This window comes from Meriones unguiculatus, chromosome 1 (assembly GCF_030254825.1).
Source record: "Meriones unguiculatus strain TT.TT164.6M chromosome 1, Bangor_MerUng_6.1, whole genome shotgun sequence".
NCBI classification, from domain to species: domain Eukaryota; kingdom Metazoa; phylum Chordata; class Mammalia; order Rodentia; family Muridae; genus Meriones; species Meriones unguiculatus.
This window is the reverse complement of record NC_083349.1, coordinates 105,012,735-105,030,283: the sequence shown is the minus strand read 5'-3', so window position 1 is coordinate 105,030,283 and position 17,549 is coordinate 105,012,735. Positions and strand designations below refer to the sequence as shown.

Below are 17,549 nucleotides of genomic sequence, written 5' to 3'. Positions count from 1 at the left end.
GGTGAAAGGTGAGTTCTGAAGACTAAGCAAAGGCGCACGCACGGTTGGAGAGGGAAGCGCCCTGGCCAGCAGTAGCTCCCTCCCAATCTGAGCTCCCTAGCTCCCCCGGCCCGCATCCGAGGGGCGCTCAAGGGACGGTGACGGCGGGGGGGTGGGCTGTCCCACTGGTGCTTCCCAACTCTGGGGAGCCGAGCCTAAAGCCTGGTCCCCGCCGGGCACCCGAAGCCCGCCTCACTCTGCGCTCCTCCCCACCCTGCGCGCTGCCCCTCGACGGTCCTCCGTGAGCTGGAGCGGAGCGGAGAGCCGCGCTCCGCAGGTGAAAACGCTAACCTGTGGAAGTAATGTATGCAGAAGAGACCCAGCAGCACGTTCCCCGGCGGTCCGAAGAGGGAGCGGGGCTGCCAAGCGAGCATCCCTACGGACACCACGAAGGCAGGCAGCTCCTGCAGGAACCAGGCGACGCGCGCGGGCAGGAAGGGAACGGTGTTGCTGAGGTATTTCCCGTAACTGGCAGGTTCCGGTCTGCACAGGTTCAGGGTGCCCATGGTGGCCAAAGTAATGCTACCTGCCAGCACCGGGACCTGATGGCACATCTGCATCTTGGCTGTGTTCACAGCTGGTGGCTGCCGCCCGCGTGGAGGAGAGCCTGGCCCCTTTATGGAACACCAGACGCCACCCCGCGTCCGCCCCTCGGACCTGGGTTCCCTCCCCACGCCGGGGCCCCTCCTGCGTGCCTCCCACCTTGGCTCAGCCCGCCCCGGCTCTACTTAGCAGCAATGCCCATTTCACCCGTTTCTGGCTCTTTGGGTTGCAGCTGGGGCACGGGACCCAAGCTTTTGTGAAGCTAAAAAGTGTTTTTGCGGGGCCCTCCTCCACCTGCGCTCCGCTGTCCGCATCGACTTCGGCTCCTCTCCACCCTTGGTGGCCCAAGGATGACTTGCGCCCACCAACTTCCAGTGCTGCAACTTCTGGGACCAAGCAAGGACCAAGACCAAAGCACTGTTACTTCTCTATCCCTTACGCACGCTCTTGGTGCCGTCTGTCACCTGGCAATGCCCACCGCGTATCGCCCTGGCTAGGACTTCCCACCTGTCCTAGTGTCGACGCCCCTTCTCCACCGCCCCCCCCCACTCAGTTTTCACCCAACCCCAGGTCCTTTCTCTGATCCCGGGAATGCCATTCAAGTGCCTGGAAACCCTTCCGTTCCCTCTGTGCTGGAACCTCCTCTCCTTTGTCACTCGGGGTCAGTGCCAGCTCTGCCTCACCATGACCCTCCCTCCACTCTTCAGGCAAGTGCCAGCCTTGAAGGTAAATGCCCTAATTCCTGCGTAGTTTCTCTTCGAAGCTCCTGCTGGGGGTGTCAAGGTTGCCTGCCTTAGCGAGAAACACATCCTTCAGAAGCTCCAGTTAACCCTGCAGCAGGGATCCTGAGAATGCGCACTACATCCTGCCCTCGCTCTGCCCCCAGGTTCCTCCGAAGCTGCCTCAAACTCAGCTTCAAGTTTCCCCGCTTCTCTAGAGAAACACATTTTCCCAGTTCTGAAGCTCTTGAGCGGTGACGATGACGCTCTCTGAACTACCCAGCCTTTCCCCAACCTCCAGACACCCCATCCCACTTCTATTCTTCTCCCTCTCTCTCCCTCATTCCTTCCCTCTCTCCCTCTCTCCTTTTTTTCTCCCTCTCCTTCTTCCACTCCCCTTCCTCTCCCTCTTCTCTCTCTCTCTCTCTCTCTCTCTCTCTCTCTCTCTCTCTCTCTCTCTCTCTCTTTGAGACTTTCTTAGCTGCTTTTTCATTCCCTCTCTGGTCCTTTCTCCCCCTCCCCCTCCTCTGCCCTGTTTTGGCCTGGCCTTCTCAATAGCTTCTTCCCACTTGCTGTTTCCTTCAGTCTTCCTTCTCTTGTGTTACCTTCTTTGATTCCTTAAAGACCTGTTTCCCAGCTGGAGAGGACAGGGTCTCCACAAGGAGAGCAACAGAACAAGAAAATTTGAACACAGGGAACTTCCCAGAGACTCATACTCCAACCAAGGACTATTCATGGAGATAACCTAGAACCCCTGCACAGATGTAGCCCAGGGCAGTTCAGAGTCCAATTGGGTTACATAGTAATGTGAAGAGGGACTGCCTCTGACATAATCTGATTGGCCTGCTCTTTGATCACCTCCCCCTGGAGGGGAGCAGCCTTACCAGGCCATAGTAGAGGACAATGCAGCCACTTTTGATGTGAACTGATAGACTAAGATCAGAAAGGAGAGGAGAACCTCCCCTTATCAGTGGACTTGGGGAGTGGCATGCAAGCAGAGGGAGGAGGGAGGAGGGAGGGTGGGATTGGGAGGGGAGGAGGGAGGGGCTTATGGGGGGATGCAAAATGAATAAAGTGTAATTGATGAAAAATTTTTTAAAAAAAGGGAAAAATAATTTAAGAACCTTAAAGGACTTTCAAAAGTGGAGGAAAACATGGAGTTAGTAAATTTACATGGAGCACGTCTCGCCCCTGGGGGCAATGGTCTCCTGAACCTACTCAGACCTCAGACTCCACCACTGCTAGTTCTAGAACCTATGCAGGATGTTCCAACGAGGGGGTTAAGGCTTCTCATAATATTTCCTATAAACCCACACCTGTTTGTTTATATCCCCCAGTTTTATTCATTATTAGCCAGATAGAACCAAGTAATTGTGGTAATGATACTTGCTTTTTTGCCCAATGCTGGAATGCTAGTGAATTTAGGTATGCCCTGGTTACTCACATGCCTCGCTGGGTGCCTGTGCCTGTTGATGCCCCTCAAGCTATGACTCTCTTCAGACAGAAAAGGGATCTTGGAACTACAGCCACCATTGTTACTGTCATCTCATTGGCGGCTGTTGGAGCTACCACCGCGACATTAGCCATGAGTCATACTGTGCAGACTGCTCAGACCCTGAATAATCATTTAGCCAATGTAGCTCATGCCTTAGATGTACAAAAAGGAATTAATGCTCAACTAAAAGGAGGCTTGATGATGTTCAATCAGAGGATTGACCTCGTGCAGGAGCAAATTGATACCCTATGGCAAATCGCTCAACTTGGCTGTCAATGGAAGTATGCTGGACTTTGTGTCCCTAGCATACAATATGAGAATTTTTCCCATGCTGCAAATCTGTCTAAACAATTGTCTAGCTATATTTTAGGTAATTGGACTGGAGAATTCGATACTACGATGGAGCAGCTGTGAGTGGCCATTGTCACGGTAAATTCTACCAGAGTGGACGCAGGACTAGCCACAGGATTATCATCATGGATTGCTGCAGCCATGAATCATCTGAAGGAATGGGCAGGCATGGGAGTGTTAGCAGGCCTTCTGGTGTTGGTCTCCTTGGTTTGCCTGTGGTAAAAATGCAAGATTAGAGTCTCACAACAGAGTAATGCAGCCATGATCATTCAGGCCTTTACAGCCATTGAAGCAGGACAGTCTCCCCAAGCATGGTTGGCTACCATAAAAAGCTAAAATGTTACGCTCAGGATGCGAGGCTAAGCACTGCACTCAGGGTCAGCCGCTTTCGACCCAGAGAAGAGCAAGCCTGATTGCATGCGGGTTGATGCCCCAGGTCCCGCCTCTGAGAAAAAGGTATCGGATGGGTCTGATGCTCTTTGGGTAGATGACACCTAAATGAACATCGGTACAAAGTCCCAATTTATTTCTAATATCAGAGATCAGACCTCTACTCTTGCCTGATGAGTCTAAAACAAAAGGGGGGAACTGTAGAGAGCTGCGTAATGCCACGCCTTAAAGATGGAGCTGGTTTCCGCCTTCCACCTTCCCGATGGTGAGTGCTCTCTATCACAAACAACTCCACATTTGGCTAAGGCTGAGGATCTGGCTTGCTTCCATGTATGTGGACCTATCTGCATTGCCCACATGGCATGCTGGGCTTGGCTACCCAGAGGCTATTTAAGCTGTGGGCTGGCTTTCCCCAGGGTCAGATGATTGTTCAAGGTTCCTGAATAAACTGCATTGGAAAAAAAAAAAATAGATGTTCTACTGGTGAAACAGTATGCCACAGGTAGTTATGTGGAGATATTGCCATCACCACTATTCTAGGGGGTGTGTAAAACAAAAATGGTGTCCATTAACCTCCCCAAAGTGGTTTAAGTAAAATACTATTGCTTTTAAACATTTTGCATTGTTCTTATATTATATGCAGTTTTATAAGGACATTAAGTTTAAGTTTTATAGATTTTAAATGGGTTAGAAGTTTGATCTTTTTATTTTCGCATCAGATTTTCAGTTTGCTAATTGTATATCAGATGCTAACATGTTAAGAGAAACATCTTAATAGTTATTTAATCTACTATCTGAGAGTTTTAATAAAGCACAAATCTAAGGTCCTAAAAAAAAAAAAAAGACCTGTTTTCCCCTCTGGTCCCTGCCTGGGGCACCACTCAACAGCCTTTCTCCTTCTCTCTCTCCAATTATTAGGAGCTTGCTCGCCCCTTAATCCAGTTTACCTACTGTAGGATCACTCCGCCCACCCCAGCCAGTCTGCTCCACCGAGATAACGTGACAGATGGAGATTCGGAGATTCGTTAGTGACGCAGGGCGTCCTCTTCTTGGTAACCAATAAGTAGTAATCATCACCCTGCCGCATTAAAAATAAAATAGCAAGCATGTCTGTCTGAAGCTGACCATCACGCAGGAGACACCCAAATTATCTGGGGCACTTTCAACGGAATAAACAGCTAGGTGTTGATATCTCAGCAGCTTCCTGAACATCGGCTTTCTGTGTGTTCAGACCTAACTTCTCAGTTCCTACCTGTTCCTTAAAGATGCTCAGATCTAGACTGACAGCAGAAACCCCAAATGGCGGAAATTGTACTCTCTCCCTGCTAGAAAACTCCACTTAGATGCCTCTCAAAGACTTCAAACTCAGCCCATTTATCTTCTCTACCCAAATTCTCCCTCTGGGTTTTGGTTGGCACTTCCTCTCTACCTTCAGCAGCCATAGTCTCCTTAGAAGGCTGGCTTACTGAGTCAGGGAGCTACGGATGTCGTGGTCTTATAACCAGAACATTAGTTGTGTGGTATTCCAAACCAAACCACTGGAATAATTTTGAAAGAATGAAATGTCTCCATCTCGATTTCTTATCCTCCTTTTGCATAGCTCTGCCAAATCTGCTTCTTCCCACCTGCTGTTTCCCATTATCCTTTTTGTCCCCAATCCTATAGTAACTTTTTTGCCAGTTAACAACCCATGCTTAAAGTAAATTGTATGATTAAAAAAAACATTCATCTTCAACCTGGGTATCTGTAAGAGTGGCTGATCCAGGCTGATCTTAGCTGATTGTGACTTTGTTGGTGGAGCATCTCAAAGCACAGCTTTAGGTAGAACTTGGATCAGGAGAAGAGCCTCATCCTGCTCTCATCCTGGGGTGAGTGTGCTAGGTCCACCATTTTATATAATGTCAATAAAAAAAAAATTTAAAAAACACACATGAAACACTTAATACCTTTTGAGGCACAGGCCAAGACCCAGCCCACTCTTGCTTCCTTGTCATTCTATTGGCCAAATAAAATCACATGGCTGATTCATTTCCATCGTAGAAGCAGAAGATTTTTGGCAAAGTTACATAGCAAAGAGCAAAGAGATGTAAGGAGAGTATTGAATCCAAAAAGGCAACTGTATGCATTAGATACACAAAAAAGGGGATCAAATTGCAAATGTCAAGCTTAATTGATTCTCATAAAGGGAGAATGTTCTCATAACCTGCACCTAGGTCAAGAGACAATTTCTCAGCATTTTAGGGGCTCCCCTCCACCTCCTTCCAACCCTCTCACAGATTAACCACTACGCTAACTTCAAATACCATAAATTAGCTTTGCCTGCTTCTGAACTTCATTTAAATGGGATCAGACAGTATTTGCTTTTGTCTGTGTTTTAATGGTACTTGGAATTTGTTTTACTCGGTGATTGTAAGACACACAGACACAGAATTAATGGTCATGAGGGGGGAAAGTTGATATTCTTAGATCCTTAGAAACAAGAGACACAGCATGCCACACAAGAACACCCAAGAAACAGCAGGGCCCACCAGGACACATCAAGGCTAAACAGGGGAGGTGGAATACAGAAACACTACTTTATGTCCAGTGTCTCAGGGACTGGCTGGTTGTCTGTCTTTTGACCCTGGGATAACTGAAATTGGCATAGAGTAGCCAGAATTTAAAAGCCCAATAAAAGATGGTTCCTTGCTTAGAAAGGTATACTACAGCCACTTAAAATTTTGGAGGATAATCTTGCCCTGGGAAGGGTAATTCCTGCCTTGTCAGCAGGGCACAGTTAGGGAGGGAGGGTGTGTGTGTGTGTGTGTGTATGTGTTGCAAATAGTTCTGATCTGTTTATGCTCAGTGTGCAGCGTTTAATTCAGAGAGTATATTCATCCCAACTGAAAGAAGAGCTATGGAAGGAGGGAAAAGGTTATTTAATCTCGAAGTCTGAGGTATGGCCTGTTATGGCAGGGTAAGCACGGCTGCGGGGCCAGGAGGTGGATGGTCATGCACCGCAGTTAAGGGACACAACTGAATGCTGGTGCTTAACTTTCTTTTTGTTCCCCTTTTACACAGTCCAGGACCCAAGTCCAAAGGATGGTGCTGGCTACATCCAGGGTGGGTCTTCCCCCCATGATTAAACCCCTCTGAAACACCCTCTTAGGTTTTCCCAGGGATGTGTCACCTAGATGGTGCCAAATCCATGAAAATTAATCGAAAGCTTGCCCTTTCTCAACTTGTCATAAGCATCACTCAATCAAGACATTCCATAACCGCCCTCAAAGGCTCATGGCAATACCAGAGCACAGATGTATTCGTGTTTTTCAAACAACTGAAAATCACACTCTCACCATCCAAAAAAATGACCAAAAGATGGAACACAGTGCCCAAATAAAAGTTAAATTTTGGGGGGAGAAATGTGATAATGTACACCTTTAATCAGTGTAAGGAGACAGAGACAGGCAAATATCTGTGAGTTCAAAGCCAGCCTGGTCTGCACGGTGAGTTCCAGGGGAGCCAGAGCTCAGCCCTAAGTAGAACATCTGTATTAACTCTCACAAACTAAGGGACTATGCTAGAAGGTAGGGAGGAAAGAATGTAATCGATAAATGGCAGGAGGAGGGCTGTGAAGTCTGTGCTCTGGACATGACACGGGCATTGCAATAAAAAACTCACTGTAGTTTCCTGCCCAGGAGCAAACCAACAAGACCAGTCAATATTCCAGGAGGCAGCACTAGCTGGATTCAGCAGGTTTTATACATATATACATATATTTATGATAGGAGAGGGATATGTTGGGTGACTGTGGAGGTAGCTGAGGAGTAATCAGGATCAAGATACATTGTATAAGGAGGGAGCAGTGACACACACCTATAATCCCAGTACCCTGGGAGGCAGAGGCAGGCAGATCTCTATGAGTTCAAGGCCAGCCTGGTCTACAAAGCGAGTCCAGGACAGCCAGGACAAAGAAACCCTGTCTTGGAGGGAAAAAAAGATACATTGTGTGTGTGTAGATATGTATTTATCAAAGAATCAAAGATTTGTGTGTGTGTGTGTGTGTGTGTTTATTTGAGACAGGGTTTCTTTGTGTAGCCTTGACTGTCCCAGACTCGCTTTGTAGACTACACTGGCCTTGAACTCACAGCGAGGCACTTGCCCCTGCTTCACTGAGTTCTGGGATATAAAGATGTTTGACATCAGGCTCAGCTTCAGAGATGTTTTTAAAAGGAAAGCAAAATGAACTTAAAGATAGGACTTTTTTTTAATTCTTTTATTTTTATGTTCATTGGTGTGTAGCCAGCATGTATGCCTATGTGAGGAAGTCAGATGCACTGGAACTAGAGTCACAGACAGTTTCAAGCTGTCACATGGGTGCTGGGAATTGAACTCAGGTCCACTTGAAAGCAGCCAGTGTTCTTAACTACTGACCACTCTCTCCAGCCCAAAGATAGATTTTTATCGGCCCCCCACCAAAAAAGTGGAAAACAAATAAGCATCAGTGACCTGTGGCAAACCTTTATCTCCAACAAAATTTACATCATGATTTGTAACAGTATCAAAATTACAGTCATGAAGTAGCAACAAAAATAATTGTATGGTTGGGGGTCACCACAACATGAGTAACTATATTAAAGGATCATAGCATTAGGAAGGTTGAAAACACTGCTCCAGATGAAATCAAATGATCCAGTGTACACAACAATATTAACAGAGATAAAACAATAAAAACAAGCAAATCAATAATAACTGAAATATTTCCCAGTTTAACAAAGGGCCGTTTATATAAATTCAATCTTCTTAATGAGCAGATAGCAGAAAAAAAAATGTCCCACACTGAGACATAATACATGTAATTTATGGGAGACTGGAAATGAACAGCGATTCTTAAAAGCTGTAACAGCAACAGTCTAATTTATAGCTAACTTCAAACCAAAAAAATATGCAGCATAAAAGAGAACAGAACACTTTCAAAAATGCACAAAAATGCTGGAGAAATGGCTCAGTGGTTTAGAACACTGGCTACTTTTTGCAGGTGGGGGAGGGAGGTTGATTCCCAGCACCCACACTGGGTGCTACATAATTGCTTATAACTCCGGTTCCAAGGGATCTGAGGCCCTCGTCTGGCCTCTGCAGGCACCTGCACATATGTGGTTTACTTGTGCTCAGGAAGGAAGGCACACATAAGACAAATTTTTAAAAAGGAATGTTTTAATGGTCAAATAAATAAATAAATGCCAGCCTGGAATTCTTCCTCTGCTCCGTAAAAATATTATTTAATAAATGAGGCAAAATATTGTTTTTCAGTTAAAAAAAAAGTTCTAAGAAATTTAATGACTACACTAAAATAGCAGTCAAGAATTTTTTTCTAGCCAAAAGATGGCTGCCTAATGAAAATGTGCCCTTCAAAGAAAATAAATCTAACACATCAGAATATATTTGGCTAATTATAAAACACAAACACACACAGTTTTCTGAGACAGGGTCTGTGGATCCAGCTGACCTGGAATTTCCTAGTTAGCCCATGTGAGCTCAAATTTGCAGTGGTCCTCCAAAGTGCTAGGATCCCAGGCATAAGCCCCCATACTCAGCAATCTTCTTACGCTTTAGCCCCTGTGTTGTAGATTTAATGTTGCTGTCTCTCACCTTTGTATGGTATCTGGTGGTTTGAATGAGAAATGTCCCCCACTCGTTTGTAGATTTCAGCATTCTGCCTCCAGCTGGTGGCACAGTCTGGGAAGGTCACGGATGGGAGTCTTCCTGGGAGAACTGAGGGTGGGCTCTGGGGGTTATATACTCCCCCCATTTCCAGTTCTTGCACTCTGATTTCTGCATGTTGTTGAAGATGTGATCTCTCAGCTTCTTTCTCTGGCCTCCCATTGCCATGTCTCCCCCATCATTGTGGATTCACCTTCCTGAAGTGGAAGCCAAAATAAGCTAATGTTCTGTGAGTCACTTTGTGTCACTGTTATCACAACAAAATGGAATGTTGATGCAGAAACACGGCTCTCACGTCTGGAATCCAATATGAGTGACCATGGCCTCGAAACAGAGATGTAGTTTCAAATTCCATGTTACAACATGGAAGCTGCTTATCTTTTTTAAAATTAATTTATTTTTATTAATTACAATTTATTCCTTTTGTTTCCCTGCTGTAGCCCCCTCTCTTGTCCCCTCCTATTCCTACCCTTCCTCCCTCTTCTTCTCCCATGTCCCTCCCCCAGTCCATTGCTAGAGGCAGTCCTCCTCCCCTTCCATCTGACCCTAGCCTATCAGCCTATCAGATCTCATCAGGAGTGGCTGCATTGTCTTCCTCTGTGGCCTGGTAAGGCTGCTTCCTCCTCAGGGAAAGATGATCAAAGAGCCAGCCACTGAGTTCATTTCAGAGACAGCCCCTGTTCCCCTTACTAGTGAACCCACTTGGACACTGAGCTGCCATGGGCTACATCTGTGCAGGGGTTCTAGGTTATCTCCATGCATGCTTAGAAATACAATATAGGATAAACATACTAAAATCTGTATACTAAAGAAGCTAAGCAAGAAGGAGGACCCTTGGTAAGATGATCAATCCTCACTCAGAAAGACATATGGGATGGACATAGGAAGAGGGAGAAAACAGAGAACAGGACAGGAGCCTACCACAGAGGGCCTCTGAAAGACTACCCAGCAGGGTATCAAAGCAGATGCTGAGACTCATAACCAAACTTTGGTCAGAGTGCAGGGAATCTTATGAAAAAAAGGGGAGCTGTGTTAGTATTTAGGCAGCCTGCTTCTGAGTTGCCTAGCAACCTACGATGTCATCATGTGTCACCTGCCAGGTAATCATATCTGGCAGGTGTGGTTATATTGCTCCTTAAAAGGAATTGCAGGATTAGATTTCTATAAGTCTTTGATGCGCCACATTTTTATGAACTGATCAGTATTTAATGTGGACTTTTGATTTTGCCAACTAATCAATATATGATCTCATTTGATGTGTTCTTCTGCTTCAAGACACCTTTGTTTATTGATCCATTAAACAGTGAACTCAGAGCCAATAGCAATATAAGCTATGCCTGAGTAATTTCTTCATAAGGCACATAACCTTCCTGTACCAAGGAACACTAACAACCCTTCAGTTCTGGGCTTCAGGGCTATTTTCAATCATGATATAAACCAACAAAAAAGATATAGACAGCATAGCATCAAAAGACCACAAGAAGCACCAAAGAGATGGCTCACAGTCCAGAGTCTTTAACTACTCTTGCAGAGGCCCTAGGGTCCGTTCCCAGAATCCATCCATACAGAGACTCACAACTGCCTGTAATTTCTACCAGTTCCAGGGGATCTGATGCTTTCTTCTGACTTCTACTAGCCTCTATGTGCATGTGGTATGCACACATACACCCAGACACACACACACATACATTGAGTAAACATTTTTAAAGGACCACATGAAGGACATATCTACAACAGTAAGGGATCTGAAATTAAAAGGCAGAATCTTGCCCTAGGATGGAAATGAGCACTCAGGCAACTCAACTTTCCACCTTTGTGTTGTGGTCCTGAGCTACCATGAGATTTTTGCTTACATATTTTGTTTATTTGTTTGTATTTGAGACAGAGTTTCTTTGTGTAGCCTTGGCTGTCCTGGATTTGATTTGTAGACCAGGCTGACCTTGAACTCAAAGAGATCCTCCTACCTCTGCCTCCCAAGTGCTGGGATTAAAGGCGTGTGTGCCACCATACCCAGCTGTGCAGCAATACTTGTTTCAAAATTATGAGTAAAGTTAAACAAGTAGTCAGATATAACAGTATGAAATGCACAAGTGATGTGGTAAATATTTATCAAGTTAGGAACAAAGAACACATTTTTTATAATATTTTATTGGCTTAATTTATAATTTGTAATTTTTAAATGTCTAGGCATATGAAATCAGGACTTGAACCTGATTCTTATCCAGTTCCACAAACGTTAAGGGCAGAGCCATTGCCTACCCCCTCAGTTAGCCCTGGACAAAATGCTGAAACAGGACAGCTTCTATTCAATACCTTCCTTTCGCCCCTGCTGTCTTATTTATATCCCATAGCCTTCTTGTCCTTAAGAGACAACACTCACATACATATTAAATTTGCCAGCAACCTACTCCACTCAGAATGTAAACCTAACAAAGTAGAAATGACAACCTTAATGAATAGTCACACAATCTCATGCCTGTATCAAAAACCAACTGCCCAGTCTTGTTCCTCCAGGGCCCTAGAATATGTTATATGAAATAAGATGATCAAATAAACTCTTTCATGACTATGGGCTACAAGGTCCTGTTTACCTGTGCCAGTTTTCTACCACTTCCATGCGACACCAGTTTACTATTTTTTTTCTTTTCTGGAAGAGCATTAGAAAATTACTAAGGATTTGTGACATGGAGGCAGATATTTCTGGAAGATTATTTGAGGGTTACATAGACCATTCATAATCATGTTGCCAAATTAGAATCTACTCCATGAGACATTTGTGTTTTAAATATAATTTCTTCTCCTAACTACAACAGCCAAAAATGTAATTAGGAAAAACAAGAAACAATCCCTTCTGTGTCCTGAAGAATGAACAGGCCATTAGTCAAGCGGAAGGGTAAATATCAAAGTATTCGAGCCACGGGGGTGGATATAGACCCCGGTTCTCCTGCGCCAAGTTCACTGTGTTCTTCAAGAAAGCAGGATGCACAATGAGGAAACTGGGTTAAGGCTTGGGCCAGATGAGGCTTCAGGAAAGAACAGGGCATGTAGACATGAGGAGCAAAACGAGTTTAGGAGCAATGAGATCCGATGACCAATAATGCCCTCCTCTCTTCCAAAGTAAAACAATAAAAATAAATCCAGGGCCTCTGGGATTAATTGTCCTTACAACACCAAAAACAGTGGTTCACAGATTTTATTTTTAATTTCACAACTAATTTTAATTTTTTTTTTTGTAATGAGGACCCAAGAGCTACCAACTTTTACTTTGCTAGTTGGATACAAATTAAAAAAAAAAAATGGTTTGCCGTTGTAATGTCTTCATGGAATAAATGCTATTTTGACTTTTTAAAGTAGAAAAAATAAAACAGAAAATAAGGAAGAGTCTTTCCCACTCTAGAAGAACATTTGGCGGCTTGGTGCCAACAAATGGTAGCCCACAAAGACAAACATGGCTCAGAAATAGATATCTCACACCTCTGTGTTAGGGCTTGGTCTGGTGCTATGAATTGTAATGCTAATTACTGTCCCCCAAGATCTAGTTACACTCCTGAGGAGCACATTCTTATGTATACCAAGTGATGCTGTGTAACTTTGCTCCCCGAATATCCCTGATTGGCTAATAAATTTGCTGACAGTGTGGGCTGGGCAGAAGAGAGGTAGGCAGTGCTTAGGTTCCCTGGCTTGGGGGTCTGGGAAAGACAATGAGACAAGAGGAGAAGGAAACAGAAGATGCAACAAGAAGAGAAGAAGCCAGAGAAAAGGAAGTAGCCATGGGGCAGAATGAACCATGAGTATATGGCCATGAGGACAGGGTGATGGAGAAGACCCAGCCCAGACAGGATGATTTATTGGCAAGTAACTTGGAATGTGTAACTGGGAGATAGTGAAATAGTTTAGAAGGTTGATATCTGCTCAACTCTAGTGCTTTAAGCTTATAAAATAAATTATGGTCTCTCTGGGTCAATTATTCGGGAAGTAGCTAGGGTAGAGAAGCCTTTAAGAATTTAATATTGATTAATATAACACCTCTGCTCCAGAACCAAGTTCAAGTACTGGGCTCAGTGCCCAGGGCCACAGCATCACTCAGGAGCCAGAGCTGTCTTAATCATCAGGAGGGGTCTCCATGGTTTCTTCAGAGTAAAGGGCCATTAGTGTTGATCTGAATACACAGGGCCAGAATGAGCATGCGCCTGAGGAGCAGCCCGACACAGGGAGAAAAAGATCAAGTGCTTCTCTTGAAAGCAGTTCACACTGCTCTCCTCTCCCCAGAGGTGGACCCTGGAGAGAGAAGTGCATTATAAAAACACATGCATCTATGGGATTTTCAGTTTTTCATGATATTATAAAAACACATCAAAATTAAATAAATGGGTTACAAAGTACATGAGAACAACAAAAAAATTATCTAGAAATCATCATAGAAAATTATCATAGCCCTGGGAGAGAATTCGGAACAAATGAGTAGGAAGCAAGAGTCAGAAAAGAATGGGAGCTCAGAGTGCAGGACAGTGTGTGTGTGTAGCCTTGGCTGTCCTACAGTCATTTTGTAAACCAGGTTGTCCTTGAACTCACAGAGATCTGCCTGCCTCTGCCTCCCCAAGTGCTGGGATTATAGGCATGTGCCACCATACCCATCTTGATTTTTTTATGTTTTGTTGAAAAACATTTCTCAGACAAAATATTCTGATCACACTTTTTTCCAGATCCTTATCTACCCCACTCCACATCCTTCCTTTCTCAGTCTTTAAACACACACACACACACACACACACCAAAACACTACAAAGAAAAACTCAAAATCCATCATATACAAGCAAAACGCCAAGACAAAACTAAAACAAAAACAAAACACTAGTCTTATTAAGTATTCTGTTGTTATGAAAAGACACCATGAGCAAAGCAACTCTTACAAAAGTAAGCATTTAACTGGGGTCTTGTTTACTCTTTCAGACGCTTAGACTATTATCATCACACAGGGAACATGGCAGCCTCCAAGTAGGCTGGAAAGGTTGAGAGTTCTACATCCTGATCCTCAGGCAGCAGGAGACACTCAGCATGGTGTAGGCTATTGAAGCCTCAAGACCCGCTCCCAGTAATACACCTTCTCCCACAAGGACACAGCTACTCCAATGAGGCCACACCTCCTAACCCTTCCAAACAGTTCAACTGGGGACTAAGCACTCCAATATATGAGCCTATGGGAGCTATTCCCATTCAAACCACCACAATGCCCAAGCTGAGCAATAAGTGACAAAAGACTACAAAATATGACCACTGGTTTGAAAACAAAACATGGACTCATAAAGGGGCATACGGGAGCAGGGGAGTCAACAGAAGGTCCAAAGCAGCCACAAGCTCTACCTGTTAGGCCCCAGTCTCTAGCTATTCCATGTCCCATGTACTTCTGTCCACATCTGTCTTACTTGATTAAAGTCTCCTGCTGTCTATGTCCCTGAATCTCTTGTACTTTCTCCTTTGAGAAGCTCACATCTGTTCATATTTAGTGCATAGACAGTGACAACAGAAGTATCTTTGTGTGAGACAGACTCATAGAAAGGACAAGGGTCTAAGTAGCAGGAGCCAAAGTTTTTGCCACACACGTTAGGTGCAAATGGACAAAGATGCATTTCAGTTTGTACTTTCTTACTGCATTTTAAACTTGTGAGGCTTAACGCACAATAAAATAAGGGGCAAGACGACAACAAGGCACATACAAGAAGGGGTAAAAATAATCTGGAATTCCATCATTTTAGCTTGGCCAAGAAAACAGCAAAAGTAACAATTTACAAGTCAAAAGTTGCATACCAAAATGGTTAATTTTATGTGCCAACTCGGCTGGTCCAAAGTGCCCAGATAGTTGGTCAAACATTAATCTGGATGCTAGGTGTATGGATAAGCAGCTAGTGAACTTTGAATAAAGCAGATTACCCTTCCTAATGCGAGCTTCATCCAATCAGTCGAATGTTTCCACAGAACAGACTGACCTCCCCCAGGAAAAAGGAACTCTGCCAGAACGACTTTGGAGTGGATTGTCAATCTTCCTTGTTTTCTAGCCTGCCAGACCAGTCTAGAGACCCTAATGTTCACCTCTACAGTCACAAACAGCAACTTCTTAAAATATCCACTACCGTCTTCTTCCTCCCTCTCCTTCCCCTCTCCTTCTTCTCCTCTCCTCTTTGGAGAACCTTAACAGATAGGCATAAACTCTCTAGTAACTAGTCCCGAAAATATAATGAAAGAGGATATAATATTAACGAATAAGCAAGTGCATGAAAGTAAATTTTTTTTTCAATTTATTAACCCAAAATAAGGCAAAAAAAAAAAAAGAAGAAGAAGAAGAAAAGAAAAGCAATAGTGAAAGATTATAAAACAGGGAAGTTTCACAGATCAACAACACGTGATAAAGCAGTAGCGACGAACCGTGCATATCTCCAACTGAAGACAAAGAAGGGAAGGCAAATTGGATTTTTAAAGAATCTGTCTTCTACTTAACTACAGGGCCACAGAAAAACAGAAGTGAACAAATGGGGAAAGACGCGCCATTTAAGCAATCCACTTCCAGTGCTGGTTTTCTTTGCTAGCGTCAGACACCACACACTGAACAAGAGAAAGCATTGGTAAAACAAAAGAGAAACAGCTCACGGTGGTAAGGATGACTTTCCAGAAATGATCCCATGTACGGGCTAATAACATAGCTTAAAATCAATGAAATTTTTAATAATTGCCAGAATTAAAAAGAAAAAGAAACATTCAAAGTTATGAAGAGAAACTTCAACATACCTATGTCCCAAATTCCCCTTCCTGGGGACACAGTTAGAAAAGATTGTAATGTAGTCGGTGACATCATTTTCCCCACCATCTGCAGAAACTCTGTTTTTAAAAAGGGTCACAGTAACAGAGGCTAAGGGTTAGGATCTGAACTTTGGGGCATCATAGAGATTAAGAGCTATGTCTGTGCATATAAGCAATTGTCCTACCGCCAGGTTCCATGCCAGCCGGAGTTCAGCGTCTTTTGAGGGCCAAATTCAAGCCTCAATAACCAAGATCAACAAATATAGTCCACACAGCAGTGTTGGAAAATTACACTAGAAATCAAGACCAAATTGATAACTGGAAAATTCTCCAACTACTGGAAAACTAAGCCCGAATATTTCTAAATAGGTTTTAGGTGAGAACAGAACTCACAAAAGAAATGAGAAGGTATTTTGAATCCCATGGTACTGGGGCTATTTCAACAAAACTTGCACATGCAGCTAATGCTGACTTAAAGGACACACTGCAATGTACAATGATTATCTTTGTTAGAAAGACTGAAAATAAATTATTAAAATTTTAGGTTCCATTGTAATAGGAACAGGGACTGTCTCTGACATGAACTGATTGCCCTGCTCTTTAATTACCTCCCCCTCAAGGGGAAGCAGCATTACCAGGCCACAGAAGAAGACAACACAGCCACTCCTGATGAGACCTAATTGACTGGGATCAGAGGGAAGGAAAAGAAGACCTCCCCTATCAGTGGACTTGGGAAGGGGCATTCATGCAGAGGGTGGAGGAAGGGAGGGATTGGGACAGGAGGAGGGAGAACCACAGGGGGGATACAAAGTGAATAAAGTGTAAATAATAAAGATAAATAAATAAATAAATAAATAAAAATTTAATGAAAAAAATGTTTAGACTCAGGGGATAAGAGAATAGAGCAAATTAAATGCAAAGCAATAAGATTTTTTTAAAGATAAGAAAATATTAATAAAAGGGGATATAATCCCACAAAGAAAAACAACAAAACTAAGAACTGTGAGGTTTTTTTTTTTTTTTATAAAAATCTGGTAATTAAGTTAAAGTGGTTGGATAGATGGCCCGGTGGGTAAAAGTGCTGGCTGTGCACGCAGAAGGACCTTAGCTAGATCCCAAAGGCCCACATTAAAAGCCTTGAATGATAGCACACACCTGTAATCCCAGTGCTGGGGAGGGGGAGAGAGGAGCAATCCAGGACCAGCTAGCCAGACACACTGGCTGAATCAGTGAGTTTTGTGGTCAGTGAGAGATTGTCTCAAACAGTAAGTTAGGGAAGAACTGAAGAAAATACCCAAGCATTGTCCTCTGGCTTTCACACCCACACCAACATATGAGCACACACACCTGCACATGCATGTTCACACACAAAAGAACATTCTATCTCTCTCTCTCTCTCTCTCTCTCTCTCTCTATCTATCTATCTATCTATCTATCTCTAGTTAAATGGGTAGAACTCTAACAAAATTCATGAAAAAATACAAAACATATATACATATACACTGCAAATCACCCAAATA

At 43.8% G+C, this 17,549-nt stretch overlaps 1 protein-coding gene and 1 long non-coding RNA gene across 5 annotated transcripts in view; both read right to left on the bottom strand.

The window, feature by feature from the left end:
• Nucleotides 1-17,549, bottom strand: part of Srd5a2 (steroid 5 alpha-reductase 2) — a 65,402-nt gene that overhangs the window by 38,622 nt on the left and 9,231 nt on the right. Inside the window, exon 1 of one of the 4 annotated variants that reach the window (XR_009584610.1) lies at nt 331-869. The exons of 1 other annotated variant lie outside the window; for it this stretch is intronic. Coding sequence is in view for 2 of the 3 variants with exons in the window: in XM_021626322.2 (XP_021481997.1) it covers nt 331-599 (269 nt within the window). In the remaining variant the exon portion in view is untranslated. Of the gene's footprint in view, nt 1-330; nt 870-1,906; nt 2,066-17,549 lie in introns of those variants that run through there. 2 more of the 4 variants (XM_060364577.1, XM_021626322.2) reach the window with 2 other exon arrangements.
• Nucleotides 3,227-16,032, bottom strand: LOC132646384 (uncharacterized). Its single transcript, XR_009584618.1, has 3 exons — nt 16,018-16,032; nt 9,166-9,434; nt 3,227-3,360 (listed from the first exon to the last, which is right to left on the bottom strand). It is a non-coding gene; the product is annotated as an uncharacterized LOC132646384 (long non-coding RNA).